Raw genomic sequence first — 19295 nt, forward strand, 5'->3', positions numbered from 1 at the left:
ATAAGTAAACAACAGAGAAATAATCGTGGGGGTTTTTTTCTTTTGAAGAGGTGGATTAAAATGTCTGCCCTTTTCTTAAGTGATGTTTATTTGTGTAATGTTTTTCTGAAAATACTTGTGAATTAAGATTTGTTTCCTCCTTAATATTTGTGCAAATTCTTCAATTATTTTGAAATAATTTCTGCTTGACAGTCTACCCTAAAATATTAATTCATAACCACTTTTGGTCACTTGCAGCTCTTCTGTACCTGTAAAAATCTGAAAGTGTTTCTAGAGCTTCAGTAAATTAATCTGCTGTTGATAGGCCTGTGGATGCATTACAGTGCTGTGTATTTCTTTATTATAAGCAAAAGGATGATGTGGTTTTGTTTTGTTTTTTTAAATGTATTTCCACACCTGGGATGCTTTGGGCTAGCTGATATTTTAACATCAGAATAAGGGGCCCTGTTGAGGGCTTCACAGAAGAAACATTACTTGGGGAGTAGAATTCATAGAATATCGTAGCTTTCACCATGAAACCAGACTGTGTGTAGAACAATTTAAATCACCATACAAAAAGTATTTTAGTTAGGTTTCTTAAAATTTAGTATCTGAGAAACTTTTCATTGAATTGCAATTTTATAGTCTATCTTTCAGACATTTTAGCTTATGTACTGCATCTTCACAGCTACGTCTTTCTGTCTGAGGCTGTAATATTCTCTGCTGGCTACATAATATATTTCCGTTGGGTAACCCTCTGGTAATTGACTTTAGATGAGGAATGTTAGTGCTACCCTGTGTATCTTTTTTAGTAGGAGCTTAGTGAACTCTGATATGCCAAAATTTTGGCATAAAAACCTGTCAGCTTTGTGCAGTTGTATTTTTATCTTGGGTAACTGTTGTGAACCATATCCTCCTTAACATTAAAATAAAGTTTAGACTTCATATTTTGGAATAGTATGTGTCAATTAAATGTTGATACTAATTCACAAACCCATTTATCACTTGCTATGTGTTTATTGCTAAGTGAGTATTTCTTCCATTGACCTTTTCGGATGCTAAAATTGGATTTTAATAAGTCTTCATATGAAAAGGATGATTCAAGATTATTCCTGAAAAGGAGTTGAAATGGAAGGCTCTCGTTTGTTTCTGTGTGTGAAAATTTGTTCTGTGTATGTGCAGCCCAGTGTGTATGAACTCAAATGATCTTATATTCTGCAAGAGTAACAGTTTAACAAGTATTTTTGCCATGCATGACTTGTAATTCTCTTAAATGTAGTGTAGTTGTTTGTGGCATGTAGTGCATCTGTGTGTGTAAAGTGAAAGAAAAAGGAATGTGTATGTATTTTATAAACAAAATCACTTATATGAATACTTTAAAATTCAGCTAACACTTGAAAACCCATTTTAACATAAAACTGTAACTGTTCTGAAAGATGTGCAAATAAATCCTGCTTCCTTTTCTGTTAGAACCGTCGTGAAATGCAGTATTGCCAAATCCCAGGCCTTGTATAGTGCCCAGAGAGGGTTGAAAACAAACAACGCTGCTGTGGTCAAAGTTGGAGCCATCAGCATCAACATTCCTCAGCACCCTGCCACGCTGCACAGCATGATGGTGCGCAGTTCTCACCAGCTCTCCAAGCAGATTTCGGATCTCATCAGGCAGCCGTCAACTGCGTAAGTGCTGCTTGCGTGGCACTTCTGAATGCTGCTGGCTGCCCTCTGGTTATGGGCTTGTGCTACTTCGAACATGATGTGGGAGAGTCAGGCTAGTCATATATCGTGTTAGAATAACAAAAAGTATTTTCTGATCTTTGTCTTGGTAAATAGGCCCCAGCCTACCAAAGAAGATGTTGCGACTCCTTTGCCCTCTGAAAAGACTCCAACAAGTATTAATCAAACACCTGTTGAAACAAATGAATTTCCACAGCTGCCAGAAGGCTTAGAAAAGAAGCCTATAGTTCTTAAATTCAGTGCCATGATAGATGGTATAGCTATTGGAGCAGCGCTCTTGCCCTCTTTAAAGGCAGAATATAAGATGGGAAGAATGAGGAGTCATGGAATGACAGGTAACAGTTCTCTGAAACTTTTAAAAACACTATGGCTTTTAGTTTGGCCTTGCTAGAAGGATCCAAGATGATTCAATATTTTTGTTGAATTCTAGCTAGAGCTTTGAATCTGTTGCTTGTTGGCTTATGTTTTTGAATGTGGACTTCAATCAGATTGGGCCATATAGGGAATTTACACTGTTGTTGTTACACAGTTGCCAGAGGCAGAATACAAGAGCAGATGAAGACATGTATACATTCATATATAGCTTCCTCCCAGGAAGCTTCCCTCTGACTGCTCAAACCAGTTCATGATCCTTGTTTAATTAAATTCTGATTTGTAAGGCTACTTGGGAATACTCTTAGAGGGCCTCAGTACAGATGAGGTGGTTTGTATGACTCCTTTCTCCATCTAATTACAGTGAAGTCTTCATTTTCTTTAAAAATTAAGAAAACCCAGAATCACGTGGGTGTATATTTGTAGCTCTAGAGGTCTGTGCACTTCAATAACATTTTAAAGATTTGTTTTCTTTTTAATTCCAAAAGCGTTCTTAAATTTAAGGATAAATAAAAGATTATTTTTTTTTTTGCTAGTTCATACCTTTTCTTTCTCTGTCTTCTTTTTTACAGGTGCCCAAACTAGATTTAATTTTGAGCTTCCAAGTCACAGATTGCGCTTCACTTCGAAAGTCTCTGCCACTGATATGTCAACTATTCCTCCTTCGGCAAGTCTCAACCTTCCTCCTGTCACTATGTCAGGCAAATATATCATGGAAGAACATGATACTTATTCGGACCAAATATGGAGCATAGATGAACTACCTGCTAAGCAAGGCTATTATCTACAGGGGAACTACTTGCGTTGTGTGGCTGAAGTAGGTGTTGAAGTCATCTTTGATAACTCGTTGAGTTATTTCCATTCTGTTACATTTCTGTATGTGCATCTTCATATTATTTTAATAATCTGCCTACTCCAGAACTCTCAGGTTTACAGGTGATCTCATTATAGCATTTTTAATTGTGTGACACTGAAATAGAAATTTCTCAGTCCTTAGTTTGATGAGCAGCCAACATATTAAGCATTCAAGACCACTATGCTGGAGGATCTTGAATATGTTATTTCATGCAATTAAATAAGGAAGATATGTTTAGAAACTTTTTTTGGAATGACAATATTTCTCTTCAGTTAAGTAGACAAAAGTATATTATGCTGATGATTCAAGTAAAGTGCAATTTTAAACTGAAAGCTTACGCTAACACATCAGATAATGTCATATATTTTGCAAAAAGAAATACTGAAAAAATTAAAAACTATTTTATTGTGTTATAACTGTTTTAATTTTTCATGATTAGACAGCTCCATAGATAGAAGCTATATATAAACTTAGTCAATGATATAAAATTTTCTGTTTGACACAGAGTTTTCTACTCAGAAGTTCTATTTGTGTACCAATTTCCACAGTTACTTTTCACAAAGAGAAAAGTGATGCTGCTTAAAAGAAACCTATCTTGTGGGGAAAAGCGTGGCTTTTCTGCTAATTGTGTTTTTTCAGTCAGAAAAGTAGTATAGCGTGTTTGTAATTGAGACTTTTGATGTTTGCATCTTTATGGGAGAAGTTTAATTAGGTGCTGCTTTTTGTTAAACCTATTTGAGTTATTTCCTGGCTGAAGAAAGACCTTAACATCTTGGAATTTGTTCAGTGTGTAAAACAAAAGGGAGGGCCTGCTTAGCAAAGGCAAAAGCCAAGTCCAAGTAGTTTTAGAAAATACCTGTATTTTAATTTTATTTAAAAAATCTTAATGGCAAATCTAAACAATCTTAGGCAGACTCAGTTCCTTAGGAATATCCTTTAAGATTAGATTAGACACATAATAAGTTTACCATTGAAGATATCAGTAAACTTGTTCATCTATAGTAACTAGAATAACGCACTTTTAGAGATTGACAGCTCATTTCTATTTTGTTCTGATAATGATTTACTATCTGGAATTAAGTAGCATTTTGCATATTTCCATGAACCTTACTCAAGTCCTGTATTTTATTGTCTAAGCTAAACTTAAGCAGGAGAATAAATTTTTTCATATATATAATGGCACATGTCCTGCAGTTGGCTGGTAGACATTCACAGTAGAAAAATTGCAAGACCAAACTATTTAATGACTTTTTTTTTTGCCAATAACAATAGAATTGGACTTGAAAAGATGCCTGAAAACTAAAAATGCATTGTTTTGAAAACATAGGTATGGTAAATATTTTAAAGTTTTGTTTTAAAATTTTGTATTTCTGCAGGTTGGTTCCTTTGAACATAATCTCACAACTGATCTTTTAAATCATTTAGTATTTGTGCAAAAAGTGTTCATGAAGGAAGTAAATGAAGTCATACAGAAGGTTTCAGGTAAGCAGAACACTTACACCCAACCTTAAGATCCTTAAACCTTGTTTAATGGCAACATTATATAGATCTCGGGATCAGCTATTTATTTCACAGACACTATCATTTCACATCTAGCACTTGAAGCAGCAGCAAGAAGCAAGCACCAGAGCTGGAGTTTCAAGTAATAACAGAGGCTCTGGAAATTTTTGTAGCTCTATCAGAAACAAGGCATTTTACTGGGAGGCAGGATAGTTTGTCTTTCTGGGCACTAGCCTGTGTGTCCATCTGTGATGTGACCTTGGCTGGGTTACCTTATGTATTCACTTTGTTCGCCTGTAAAATGCAGCTCATGATACTGCATTTTGTAAAATAAGGTCAGCATATTCTTTTAAAGGAAAACAGCTGTGTCTGGAGAAAATAGAGTCAGTATTGGTATTTAGTGATTCCCAATTCCTAGCTCTTTGATTCTTTGCTGATAAGATGTTTCAGAACTGTATGAAAAAGGCATTTGGCTATTCATTATATTGTTTTGTGTATCATGCTGTATACATGTATACAGAAATGACAGTTTTGTTTCTGTCATTTAGGCTGGCTTCTGTTCTGAAAAAATTTTCAGAAGAAAAACAGTGTTTTCATTAAAAACCCCATTAGAGAACAGTTTCAAAATCACTCAGTGCTGTCTCTTTTGCAATATGCAATGAAAATAGCATACGGAATTGTGCACTCATCTGTTTGATTAGACAGCCGAAGTTACAAAACTTTTATTTTCTTACATAAAAAACTCTGCCTATCTGACTGAATCACAGTTTGTGCAGCATTCAGAAATAGATCCACTCACTTTCTAGTTCTTACTTCTAGACACTTGTTCTGTGTTCAAGAGCTGAAAGCAAACCAAAAAGCTGATAACTTGTGCCATGCAATGATATTTCACTCAGCAAACAAGTTCTATCACCCTGTGCACTGGAAAGAATAGTACAAAATGATACAATTGTTTCTGATATGTGACTACTCTGAGGGGAAATGTAAGGACTGGATGCTTGGTTTGACACAGTTATTGTTTGGTAGTTTAAAAAAAAAATACAGGAATGTACTTTACTGTGGATGTTACATGACGGATGAGGAGATGAAGAGAAAAGCAAATAAGTAAAGAACTGTAGAAGTGTTTTGTTGTTCTTTAGGTCAAAATAAGAATTGGCAGATGGTGATAAACATTAATTAGAAAAAAGAAGAAGCAATAATTAATAAGAAGTATTGTCTGTCTATTAAGAAATAATAATAAAAAAGTAAAAAAGAAAGTAAAATAACCAGAGGAAATAAAAGGAATATGAATTTTATTAGTAATATTTTCAGAGGAAGAAGGACATATATTTGAGAGAGAATGTTACAGGATGACAAATGTGAATAAATATTCAAAAGCAGGTGAAATTTGAAGTAATTTGATTTTAACACTTTTTGAGTTATACTAAACGGCTATTATAGAAGTGTAGCTAATTTTTAGTGGAAAGATTCATTAATAGTTGGAAACATCATGAGGAAAAATAAACTAGTGGTAAACAAGTGAAAGGAGTGTCTGTGTGTGCATCTACACACTCCTTTCATATACCTCTGTGTGTGTTTGTATATATATTCACACATACAAATGTACATAAAAGAAATATGCAGGTCCAGATGATGTGCCCTCAAGCAAGTTAGAAGATGCAGTGGAGAAAATGGAAAACGTCAGAATCCCTGAAGGATGAGAAGAAACAAATTTTAAACACCCTGATGTTTGTTCCAGGCAAAATATGTTAGCGTTGGGTGGTAAGAAAACATTTAGGGAAAGAATAAACCTTCAACAGCTGTCATTATGCTATTAGAACAATTTTTATAGAGGAGCATAAAGTGGTAAAAAGGGAAACCTGTATTACATTTCTTTTACAACACTTCTCGGTCTCTAGAGTTCGATCTCTCATCTGTTTTTATGTAAGGAATTTATTACCATTGCTGGTTATTTGTTTTTCCAGACTATAAATTTGTATTGCAACTAGCAGCCTGATAGTTTTTGAAATGTGACTGCTACCTTCCATATTGTGGTAATTCAGCAGGAATGTGGTCAAGTGCCAGCAATCCATGTATCTGGGTGGTGAATGCAGAACAATGGGGGCAGAAGACAGCTTCTGTCCTGGCTTGCAGCAAAGTAATTTACACAGCTTGAAAATGCCAATTAATGTAATATACTAAAGTGGTTTTTCTAATTAAGGTTTCTGTTGCACTAAAATATTGATTGCATATTATCCTTATATAAAAACTGGGTAAGTACCAGTTACTTAAGGTGAAGTTGCACAGATTAAAAGCTAGTTAATGAACAGAGCAGTTCATGGTAATTCTATCTGCAAGTTGAGGGCAGTGTTTATTTAAAGACAACTGGTGTCCGCTTTCAAACTGCTATCACTTTTTGCACTGGTTTATGTAAAGATTCAAACCCAACTTCTACTGTAGTTTCACTGAAGAAAACTGTGCTCCCTTAAGTGAGAGGATAGATGGAGAAATTTTATTTAAAAGTAATATCTCTTTTATTTCTTCTTTTAACTGGCAAATGCTTTACAAACTTCATGAAGAAATGTCATTGCAAAAATAGTCTCTAATATGTGTGTGGAGAATATATGAAAGATGAGTTAATTCTCTAGCTCAGAACCCTTAGGTTGCTGTTGTAGTTTTACATGATCCTATGTAAGAATATTGGGGGGGGGGGGGAACAACAGAAAAAGGAGGAGGAGGTTATTAAGACTATTTGGAGAAGAGAAATATCCGGATAAAAAATGGAGTGATAAAAACTTACTGATGTTCATTGGCTGGTTTGTTTTTTTTTAATCAATGATTTAACTGCCTATTCTTAACCACCAAATAACTGTAATTAGAAGAATTGGCATGTATGGACAGAATTAATGGCTTGGCCTTTACCAGCAGCAAGCCCTTCCTATAAACTAAGATAGAATATAGATCAGATCTCAAGGAGAATTTAAACCAGGATTTCTCCTTCAGGTTAGGCCTGTAAGGATATATAATTTAGGATTAAATGTGCCAGGATGAATAAGTAAACACAAAAATAAAATAACCACAGAACAGTCATTGAAAAATACTGGTATAATTGCAATTCTTCCTTTCATGCAATTTGCACAGTATTCGGTCAAGTGTTTAATTTTTATTGTCAGATAATTAGGAGATACATTGGTGTAGGAGACAGTGTCTTTTTGAAAACTAGGTGCTACTCCTTACAGGCTTTGAGCCTTCCTATGGAAAGTTTCCCAGGAGGGAGGAACATGACTCTCTGCCTTGATTCTTAGTAGAGAGCTATTAACTATATGTAACAAGCTGAATCTGCACTGATGTCTTCCATCTTCAAACTATATTTGTTTTTATAAATCTTCAACTAGTCACTGTTTAAAATGAGGCTAAATTCACTGTCACCTTTTTTATATCTGTTTGTTTTAAAATGTTTTCTTTGTTAAAACTCTGAATGTATATATTTAATGTGTGCAGGAGGGGAGCAGCCAATACCTCTTTGGAATGAACATGATGGCACTACTGATGGAGAAAAACCAAAAATTCTTCTTTATTCATTGAGCCTACAGTTTAAGGTAATCTTATGATGACAAAATAGTGGTCGCAGATGCTATTAATGGCTTTCAGGTTTTTACGTCAAAGCTTATTGATCAGGAATACTCTGCATGAAGAAATAGACCTTGAGTTTGGTTACTGTAATCTTTTAAAATAGCTTAGTGGCATTCCATTGTGGAAAACTACTACGTCCTCTTTTTAGCTGCATGGTGAAGAGGTTTTTTTTGGTGTGTCCCCCCCCCCCGCCCCCTTTTCTCTTTATGTCTCTGAACCAGATCCTAATAACTTTGTACCTTCCTTATTCATTAGGGAATTCAAGTGACAGCTACAACTCCCTCAATGCGAGCTGTGAGATTTGAAACTGGATTGATAGAACTTGAACTCTCAAACAGACTGCAAACCAAAGCAATGCCTGGAAGTAGCAGCTACCTCAAACTGTTTGGGAAATGCCAGGTAGATTTAAATCTGGCACTAGGACAGATTGTTAAACATCAGGTTAGTGCTCAATATCTTTGCCTGTGGTGTTCTTAATACTATGTGATTTAAAAATACATAACCAATCAAAAAGGCTGTCTTACACTGCTGTTTTTTTTTCTGATCTAGCTGTGGAGTGGGGTGTAAAGTGTAGGGGGGGTGGGGAGGGTGTTGGATTTTTGAGTGGGTTTTTTTGGTTGGTTGTGGTTTTTTCAGCTTGTTTTCTTTCTCTTATAAAAGTTCAAGCATTCTGCAGCACATAGACTGGAGATGACTTTTCAGAACAATTAGCAAATCTTCATTATGAAGGCCAATGTACATGCATAAAAGATGGAAAGAGTCAAGTATAGGCTCTTTTTTTTATGCTATTAATATCTGAGAACTTATTAGCCCTTTGGAACAGTAATGGCCTTACTACTGGGTCAAATTGAAAATTTTCATTGATATTGCTATTGTTTTTAGGTTACATGAATGAAATAACAAGATCAAACAGGATCCAAACTTGACTAGCCCTTCATTTTGACCTAGTTTGTATTAGTTTGACAGCTGTATCTCTTGGATTCTTAAACCCACTGTTACCTGGAATCACTAAATCTATGATACGACAATATTTTGTGACACCTGGAAACAAACAAATACAAGTCTTAGAACCTGTAAATGTACTGTCAGAATAGAGAAGCTGGATAAATAAATAGATATTTTAGTTAATGTTTTATGATAAATAAGGAAAATAACACTGTGATGAGAATTTAATGAAAAAAATTAAACATCCTCAAAGGAGCTTTGGCTAGAAGGGAAAAAGGCGAAAGGAGACATCTTTACTTCTTGTTGTAATTTTACATTTTGTCAACAGCAGTAATTTGATTATTTTTTTTCTGTCCCTGAACTCTTCCTTGCTGCAAAAACTCCTCACCCTTCCCATTTTTTTGAACATTTTAAGGTTTATGAAGAAGCTGGCTCAGACTTTCATCAAGTTGCCTATTTCAAGACAAGAATTGGATTAAGAAATGCCCTCCGAGAAGAAATTAGTGGCTCATCAGATAGAGAAGCTGTGCTCATTACTTTGAACAGACCAATTGTTTTTGCTCAGCCTGTGGCCTTTGATAGAGGTATTGAAAAGACAATTGTCTTCATACTGAGGAAGCCATATATTTTTTTTCAGAGAGTCTTGATTGTTCCAAGTTCAGTATATTTCATGTTAATCAAAATGTTAGGTAGCTGAGAAATTTAGAAGATCTACTGCATGCCAACAGGTTAATAATTCCCAACATCAAAAATGCCATTTGCTGAGGTGATTAATTTTCAGGTGGTTTGGAGGAAGTTGCTTTTGTAAGTCTTCACAAATGAATAATACTGAGAACTGCATTGCTTTCTGTATTTTAATGTGTTAACTTTGATGCTAAATGATCGGCTTTGTCCATCTTGTCCTTTGCAGCATGAGCCTCTTCACTACATCCTAAATATGTGTATGTGTCCATTGTTGTACATTCACTGTCTTAAAGTAATGGAGAAACCATAAAAATGAAAAAAAAGAACTTTATTGAGTGAATGTGCTTTTTGGTTTTTGTATGTGTTGATTTCATTTGAGCATTTCTGGTTTCTTCATAAAGCTGTGCTATTTTGGCTGAACTACAAGGCTGCGTATGATAACTGGAATGAACAGAGAATGGCTTTACATAAAGATATTCATATGGCCACAAAAGAAGTAGTAGATATGCTACCTGGAATCCAACAAACATCTGCGCAGGCTTTTGGGACCCTCTTTCTTCAGCTGACAGTCAATGACTTAGGAATTTGCCTGCCCATCACAAACACACCTCAGGTAACCAAAACGTGTGGAGCAACACGACTACTGATAGTCTGTTGAAATATCCATTTGTATGTGGTACATGGCTTTTATGTCCATAAATGTAATTTTCATCACACCGATGCAAAAGTCATAGGATGCTAATGATTGCACTAAGTGACATTGCTTGTAATAGAAATGGTGCTCTCATTTAGAGAAGAGCTAGGTTATGCATGTTTCAATTAGTGTGCATGTTTTAGGGAAACACTACATATGAGCTCAGCGTTTTGGAAAGTCCTTGGAAATGTTTCAAGTGGAACATATTTTCATGAAAGCTTCCATCATGAACTCCAAGTAATCCTTTATTTTTCATATAATTATAGATAGAAAAAGAAAAATTCTCAAAACTGTTGGCTTTAACGTGATGTTCTGATGCTTTTGTTTGCTTAATTAAAACAAGGAATGAAAGTATGAATGACTATTTGAGATATATAGATATATGCTTTTCAAACAGTCACTTTTATTTAGGTACTCAGGTTAAAGAAAGATACTTAAAATGCAGTAGTTGACAAAAAGTATATCATTGTAGTACAAGCTAAGTCTAATACGTTACATAGGATGATGTATTCTTTAATGTGCTGTTAACTAGTTTCTGTATTAAAGTAATGTCTACACAGTGCATTGTGCAGTGTGTTAATGCAACTTGTTCTGTAAGGGAACGTACGCTGCATTATGTTTCTGGAATACCTTTGAGTCTTAAGTTTAATGATGAATGGCTCAGTAATGCATTTCCAGGGTAATGCTTTGTGGTCCATGCAGCTCCTCCTTCCCTGGCTGTGCAGTTTGCCGAGTTTCTTGAAAACCAATGCAGCATGATCCAACACATTCCCCAGTTTGACATTTAGCTCTGCCTGTTGATTCTTTCTTCAGATAGATAGGAAAGTACCTAAATCAGTGGACCTAGCTTTCTTGAAAATCTCTGTGTTTATTCTCAGTTAAGAAACAACTCTGTGCAGACCTGTATTCCCTCTGTTCTTCCTTTGTTAGAAATGACTGCAGTTATGCTTGTCTCTTCATTTATAAGGTGAAGGTGTGATCTGCACCTCTTAAGTATAAAATTGAAAATAATTACATTGCTAGCTGACAGCAGTTTAAAAAACACACGAAGCAGTGGAGCATTGTTAGGATGGATAATGTTAGATGCCTTTGAGAGAAAAACTTGGATTCAGAGACTGTTCTGCTGTTGAACTGGGAGTATTCTTAATGGGGATTAATTCCAGAACAGGAATGAATAATTTTAATGATGGAGAAGGAAGTAGTCATAATACATAGAAATGTAACGGAATAACGAGGGCAATAACCTAGGAGTCGCAATGACATGACATTTTGATTGTGAATCTTCTATCTGGCAGCTACGGACAAAGCAGACGGCATTTAATGCTCCTATGTGTTACAAATGATAGTAAATTATGAAAAATACATTCTGGCTTATGAAGTCTTAAGCTGTATATAGAATAGCATGTTTACAATACTTAGCTGGATCAAAAGAAGTCTAGCTTTATAAAAGGGAATATGTGGGCTTTTTTGCTGATAAAATTACAGCCCTTCATATATGAAGGGCTGGAAAATAATCAGTCAGTCTGTGTATTTAATACTGCATAACTGTAGATATCAAAATAAGCACAAAAAAACATGTAAAAATTAAAGCTACTTTTTGTCATTGTTCAATCAACTCGTCTGCAACCCTTCTTGGAGAAAAGAATCAATCCTGGGCTTCTGCTCTGTGGTCATGGGGCCATATGGTTCATAGCCCTTGATCATCTAGTCCTTGATCAGACATGGATTTTCTTTCATTTTCCAGATGAGCTTGACTACCGGTACCCTAATATATTTACAGTGTAGGTGTTCCATGTAGAAAACAACAATGCAAGACATTGTACGGACAGATGCAATGCTTTTGAAACATTCTGCAGAGAAGGAAAAATACAAGGAGATAAGAGAAGGCGATCAGTTTTCTAATAGGGAAAGATAAACAGCATTTAATGCATGTACAATATCACTTTGACATTGCAATGACCAGTAAATTCTCTTTGTGTTTTTGTCTTCCAGTCTAACCACACTGCAGATCTTGACACTGGCTCTGCTTTAGTCCTGACTATTGAAAGCACGTTAATCACTGCGTGCTCCTCAGAGTCTTTAGTTAGCAAAGGTCATTTTAAAAACTTCTGTATCCGCTTTGCTGATGGCTTTGAGACAAGTTGGGATGACTGGAAACCAGAAATAAGAGGAGATCTAGTCATGAATGCATGTAAGTGGTTGTGATTTCATGCTGGACAATAGTTTTTCAGATATAAATCCATTTTTACCCTTTTCCATGACTTTTTTAAAACTGTTGAACTTTCCCCCAAAAAATAAAGAAAATACTTTAGCCTTTCGAAAGCAAAATAATATGGATCTAAAAGGTTGCATTCCTTTGTTATTTTCCTTTATTAACTTTGTTGCTGTATGTCTCATTGTAAACATTTAAGTTCTGTCTGAGAGGTGTTGGAAGAATTGGATGTGTTGCTTTTGCATAATTTCATAAGATCACAGTAAGTTTTTAATAGTTTAATGTAGATGATTTTCATTTATGTATAAATATCTTTCATTATGGTGAAGGTTCTAGAATTTATATGGAATTTTTAGTCGATATAAACTTGGATGCTACCAAGTAGATTCACTTTACTAAATAAGAAAAGTCATTCAATGGGAATTAAAACTAAACCTCCTATCCAACACCACTCATGTTTTAATTGTGGAGGGCAAGAGACTGAGATGGAATTTGCAAGGGCTGGTCTAAAGCAACTTGTGACTGTCTGCCTAATGAGTGTATATGCTTCATACAGGTGTTGTGCCAGATGGTACATATGAAGTATGTTCTAGGACAACAGGACAGGCTGCAGCAGGTAATATACACTTTGAATAAATCAAGTCCTTTATAAATAAAGCATTCATAAAACATGAAATTTAAATCCTTTAACTGTGTTGTAACTTAATTTGTGGTTTGGGTTTTTGGTTTTGTTTTGTTTAGTATCGTGTTTTCCTGGTAAAACTCCTCAATGTTTTTTTCTGCTCCATCTTTTCAAGCTATTCCATGTTTTGAGTCACATTGGCAACACTGGTTTTAGATTTTTACCCGCAGGAAAACACACGGTGTATATGTGTTCGTTCTTGGTTGGAGAATAGTCCTTTATAACAGCAATGTTGTCCTACTGCTTCCTGTCCTCGAGACTGCTAAATCTTCCAGTCCTCCTAATGCTGAGGCTTTGCATCGTAAGCTCCCATTCCTCCCTCACCTCTTCCAGAGACTGCCTCTATTCTTCCCAAACTCCCTCTCTTCCCAGTCTGTCCTACTGAGTTGTTTGGACATTCTCCAGAGGCTTTAAAAATACTGCCAATCTCTGTCTTTAAAGTGAAAGAAGGTATATTTAGATTTGATACAAGGAAGAAATTCTTCACTATGAGGGTGCTGAGGCACTGGGACAGGTTGCCCAGAGAGGTTGTGGATGCCCCATCCCTGGAAGTGTTCAAGGCCAGGTTGGATGGGGCTTTGAGCAGCCTGGTCGAGGTCTTTAAGGTCCCTTCCAACCCAAACCATTTTCTGATTCTGTGATCATACCTGCTGTTTGCTGCTTCTCATCTTTTTGCCCAAACGTTGCATCTACGGTGTCTACTGTCTCCATAGTTTTGCTCATTGTCCCCTGCTTGCTTTTTGTGCTGAGACATAAAAATGAAACACATGCTGCAACTGTTAAAAATTTACCTCACATGGAATTTTGAATGGTGAAAAACAGGATGAATCCATTTAGAAGGAAGAACAGTATCTTGTGTAGTTGTGCTTAAAGCAAGTTCTGTATTTTGATGCTGAAATGTGGTACTCATTAGAAAAATCCTGGGAAGACAGGGTATTCAGCAGGCACATTACACATCCAGCATCATTATTCAAGACGTGAAACTGTAAGTAGGTCAACGTTTTTACATGCAGATAGACATCCTTTAGGTTTCTTCTGTTAGAAATCCTGTTCTGGAATATTATACTTGGCTGCAATTGGAGGAGTGGAGGTTTGAGATGCTCTGTCCTGGTCATCAGCTTGGGTGAAGGGAATGTATTTTCATCAGGTTTGTCTGTGTACATCACTAGTTAAAGAAATATCAACTTCATAGCTGTGAAGTAATTCCAACAAGCATTTCAATTGTGGAATATGTTTTCCTCAGAGTGGGCAGAAAAGACAGTTCTTTGTAACTGATAAACACTGTCTTGGCTAACACATAACTCAGTATGGGGGATTTTTTTAAGAGGAAAAACTGGTTGGGTTTTGGTTTTTTTTTTAAATACAGAAAGTAGTAGTGCTGGAACCTGGACACTGAATGTGTTATGGAAGATGTGTGGTATTGATGTCCACATGGATCCAAACATTGGCAAAAGATTGAATGCTTTAGGCAACACCCTCACAACGTTGACAGGAGAAGAAGATATTGATGATATTGCCGACCTCAACTCTGTGAACATAGCTGACCTTTCAGATGAGGATGAAGTTGACACTATGTCTCCCACTATACATGCAGTAAGTAAATCAAGCAGAATAAGTGCTACTAATTCGAAAAGGTGTGACAAAGTCTTCAGTCAAATGGAAAGATCTTAGTCTTGAGTCCAGCATGCTACTCCTTATAACTCATATAACTCGTGTTGCAAATCAAAAAAGTTTGTGTGTTAGTTTTCTAACTCTTTTTCAAAGGCAAGAAATCACAGATCATATTTCCACTGGTGTTATGTGGAAATGCTGATCTCGATTTGAAAACATGGAGACACAATACCTAACTTAAGGTAACTGAATTGGAAGAGCTGTGGCTGTAGATAGGTTTTCTTAATAGGAGAGTAAGTTACTAACACGAGCAAATGAGAAAAAATTCTTTTTCAGTACTTCTACCCAATATGTTGCTGACCTTGCTTTTTGGTGTCACACAAAAACATTTTAACAGACGTTCTTTAATGACTATCTTTAATGTCTCTTGCTTGCCAACAGTGAAAACATTATCCCAGAACACTAATGTTCCTGTTTGTTGTTTAGAAATCAGGTGGAGGTTCATTATGTGGAGATGCACGCAAGCTAACATTTGGGCAGCGGATTGTAAATCACCTGCTGGGTTTGAGCCCCCCAAACCATCGATACTCTGTTCCTGTAGAATATCTATTGGGGTCAGCGAAGTGTGATTCTCTTCAGTCTAGCAGATCACATATCAAAGCAGGCAGATCCTGCTCATGGGGACATGTATGTAGTAGTTACAGTGTGTCTAACTGAATGATGGGGTTTGGATCACTGGAAAAAATCCAATCAGTTGCCTTTTGAGATGAAACTGATTCTTTTGCATGCACAAGCCCAAATTTTAAGGTGTGAAATTCACTTTGCCTGTTGTTAAATCATACTAATGTCCAGTCTTAGATGAGGGCGTTAATTAAATGTTTATTTTAAATAGGAGATTGTTGATCATCGACGGCAGGGAGCTTCTAGTATCCAAACTGGAGAACAGCGAGGAAGAAAATTTGTGAAACGTTTAGTCGATATTAGAGAACTCAATGAGCAAGCTAAAGTTATTGATGACTTGAAGTAAGTTGGGTTTTGCTTTAACTCGCGCAAAGTTTGGGAATAACAAACTGCAGCTGTCTTGTTTCATTTCTGTTCTTATCACATATCTTGTGGCATTGTGATGGTCAAGTGGAAATTGTTGTCTTTATTTAAAAATAAAAAATTGTCCTTTTGGATTCCATAAGAAAAAACTATATATGCAAGTGTTCTCTCAAATTTCTCAAGTTCTTACCCAAGTGTCAAATTAGTCTATATTTTTTTCTGGTTCTGCATTAAAATGGCTGATTATAATCAATTTCCTATTGATTCAGAATCATAATTTCATCTTGATTTTTTTATCATTATGATTACTTTAACAAAATATATTACTTTGTAACTGTAATAAGCTTAGTCTCATTCACTGGAAGAATAATAATAATATTTAAATCGACTATTTTTGCATCTTGTAGGTGATATTTTAAAATTAAATCTCTATGCTGCACTTGAGAAAACCCTGAAGAAAGAATTATTTCAAATTTCATAAAATTCATCTGAACTTCTGTGAATTTTATTAACAATTTTTCGCAGTCATGGTCTGTTAGGCTTGCTCTTTTTTTTTTGTTGGATTTTTTTTTTTTTTTCTTTTTAGCCTTCCCTAAGACAGACTTACTATAAATGGATCTGTCTGGGATGGGAATACAGAGCTTGGTATTATGTGTTAAATAATGATGAGGAGGCACGTTTTACTGCTTGTACTTGGAATAAAATTGCTGTCACCGTTCAGAGGGCAATTGTATCTGAACTTTGGAGTTTAGGTTAAATGTTTCTTCTAATATGAGTTCAAGAATCAAAATTATATATTGTGCCTGCCTTTTCTCAGTTTGAGTGCTTCAGTAAACTGTGATTCTTTCAAAATAGCAGTTGCTGTACTGAGTTTTTAAAATTATTTATCGGTGTGTTTTTTCTGCAGAAGGTTATCTGCTACAGAAGGCTGTCATTGGTGTGCCAGGGCTTTGGACTGTTACAGCGGGATGATTTTTCTTCATGCTGCTGGGGATTTGCAGATTTGCTCATTATATTTGTTTTTAATTAAACAGCTGTCATGTGATTTGAAAGTGTATAGGAGGTCCTTAATCTAGTTGTTACAGCTAGGGCTTTTTGAAACAAGAGAGTTGCTGCATAGCCGTTCGTACTCTCTATCTTAGATAGCATCATGGTAGCACTGTTGTTTGGGGGTCTCCTTGCACCCTAGTTTGTTCTACATCCTCTCTCTGCTCTGCTAAGTCACTTGGAGACAGAAACCTTGAAATCAAAGAGTCCTCTTAAGGACAAAATATTATGCCTGACGGAAAGTTGTAGCATGTAATAAGGATAAATTTTCTGCAGCTATATTTGGCACTAGTCATAAGTAACTAATGAAAAAAAAAAAAAAAAAAGAGAAAAAGGGATAATTCCCAGGGAAGGTAGAACATCATTGCAACACAGATTTTGAAATGCTGAAAATAACATCACCTGTTTGTAAAATAACTCAACCATGATTTATCTGCAGAAAATTAGGTGCGAGTGAAGGAACTATAAATCAAGAAATTCAGCGCTATCAGCAGCTCGAGTCGGTGGCCGTGAATGATATCCGCCGAGACGTTCGTAAAAAGCTACGTAGATCCAGTATGAGGGTGAGCAGAATTAAGTATCTTTAAAAATATGATAGCACTTGCATTACATATCTTTCCTGCATGTTGATTAAAGGAAAGAAAATGTTAGTAATGGAAAAGGAAGGTTAAGAATATCAGATAGTTCGGCAACCCCTTTACCTTTAGGAGGGGGTGGGGAAAGGTTTTTCTCCCTTGTAATAATGGTGATAAGAAAATTAAAGTTTCACAGATACTATATGTAAATGGGTTTATTTGCACACTAACAAGAAATAGTCAGAAAATGTCCTTTACTCCTTGTATCAGATTTTAAAATGATTCCTTATTGGACTGATGAATGCAGATGCAGAGGCAAGCATGTTAACTGCCTGGGCAAATGATAGATATCTATTGTATTCCACTTGGCATGTGTGCTTTCTATATGTGTGTTCTACATATAAATAAACAGTATATTTGCAGAGTTAGGTGATGTAAAAATAAAAACAAGCTACTAGGCATAGACGCTAGAAGAAACGGCAAAAAACAAGCAGTGTTGCTGGTAATCCACAAATGTATGTGGCTTATTGTTCCAGACCCTGATAACAAACCTGGCAAAACATTATTTTCAGTGTGTCCTAGTGCATGAGCTCTAAGTATGATGCCTCATTAATAAGAAAAGATCTTTCAAATAATAATCTGTTTGCAGCTTTTTCTCAGGTGCTCTCATTTTAGCTCATGTTCTTCTGTTACTGTGGTGGTAGCTAGGAACGATGTCTGTCGAAGTGGTCAGATTATTAGCTTTGGGTATACTTTTCTCCTGGCAACAGGACGTTACCAATTCCAGCAAGTATGAAAAGTGAACATGTTTCCAGAGGCAAGACGAAGATGCTGGCAAATGCTGATAAGAGATGTATTTTAGCTATTATGGAACAGAAAAATCTTTTTACTTTACTGGCACACCTGTACAAAATAGTATTTTAGCTTGCCAGAGTTTTTATCTGTGTTCTCAGTTGTTGTATTTAAATATTATTTTTGTTTTAGGCTGCGTCCTTGAAAGACAAATGGGGTCTCAGCTACAAACCCAGCTACAGCCGATCTAAGAGTATTTCAGCATCAGGAAGACCACCTCTGAAGAGAATGGACAGAACAAGGTAAGCTTCTGGGAATTTGAGATCTGTGATAGCAACAACAGCATATGTAACAGAGGAAACACTGGACTTGGGCCATAAGAGTCCTTTTACTATAGGCAGTGGCTAAATGTGGTGGAACTGGATAGGAGAAGGTCGTTTTGGAAGACAGGAATGTTCAAAAAAGCAACTTCTCACCTTTTTTTGAAACAACTTTTTTGACAGACTTAGTAGCATGTCAAATGAGGAGAAATTTCCACTTTTACAACAAATTAGGTTTTTCTACAGAATCCTGCTTTCAAGGCATACTGAAGAAACATATATAAGGAAAAATGGCATAGTGTAATCATTTTGATTGCTACGCTTCATTTGCAATCATCTGCCTTAAGGGCTGTTGTAATGAGAAGAAGAAAGAGAGATATTTTTTCTTTGTGAATGATGATTTTTTTAATCTCTTCACCTGTATAATGTATATTGGTTTTGTTTCATCATTTAATGGCTGCTGAACAAACTGTAGTTGTATAATGATGCCTCCTAGTAAAGCGTTTGCTTTGGTTTTAGAATACATGTGTTTGAGTCTATTGCTCCTGTAGATCCAGCTGAAGCATTCGAAGTTTGGAATTAAAAATGTGCTGCATTATTATGTATTAAATATGAAAGATTTGAAAATTAAAAAGG

General features: G+C 35.8%; 1 protein-coding gene across 17 annotated transcripts in view; it reads left to right on the top strand.

The window, feature by feature from the left end:
* BLTP1 (bridge-like lipid transfer protein family member 1) overlaps positions 1-19295 on the top strand; it is a 127065-nt gene that overhangs the window by 81911 nt on the left and 25859 nt on the right. For 14 of the 17 annotated variants that reach the window (XM_049815140.1, XM_049815142.1, XM_049815144.1 and 11 more), the window contains 15 exons: positions 1450-1656; positions 1810-2048; positions 2658-2902; positions 4318-4423; positions 7922-8019; positions 8309-8494; positions 9414-9582; positions 10084-10295; positions 12369-12567; positions 13145-13204; positions 14637-14863; positions 15368-15568; positions 15774-15904; positions 17412-17535; positions 18532-18641. In XM_049815140.1, coding sequence (XP_049671097.1) covers positions 1450-1656; positions 1810-2048; positions 2658-2902; positions 4318-4423; positions 7922-8019; positions 8309-8494; positions 9414-9582; positions 10084-10295; positions 12369-12567; positions 13145-13204; positions 14637-14863; positions 15368-15568; positions 15774-15904; positions 17412-17535; positions 18532-18641 — 2514 coding nt within the window. The remainder of the gene's footprint in view (positions 1-1449; positions 1657-1809; positions 2049-2657; positions 2903-4317; positions 4424-7921; positions 8020-8308; positions 8495-9413; positions 9583-10083; positions 10296-12368; positions 12568-13144; positions 13205-14636; positions 14864-15367; positions 15569-15773; positions 15905-17411; positions 17536-18531; positions 18642-19295) is intronic. The other 3 variants (XM_049815152.1, XM_049815154.1, XM_049815155.1) reach the window with 1 other exon arrangement.

This window comes from Accipiter gentilis, chromosome 12 (assembly GCF_929443795.1).
Source record: "Accipiter gentilis chromosome 12, bAccGen1.1, whole genome shotgun sequence".
NCBI classification, from domain to species: Eukaryota; Metazoa; Chordata; class Aves; order Accipitriformes; family Accipitridae; genus Astur; species Astur gentilis.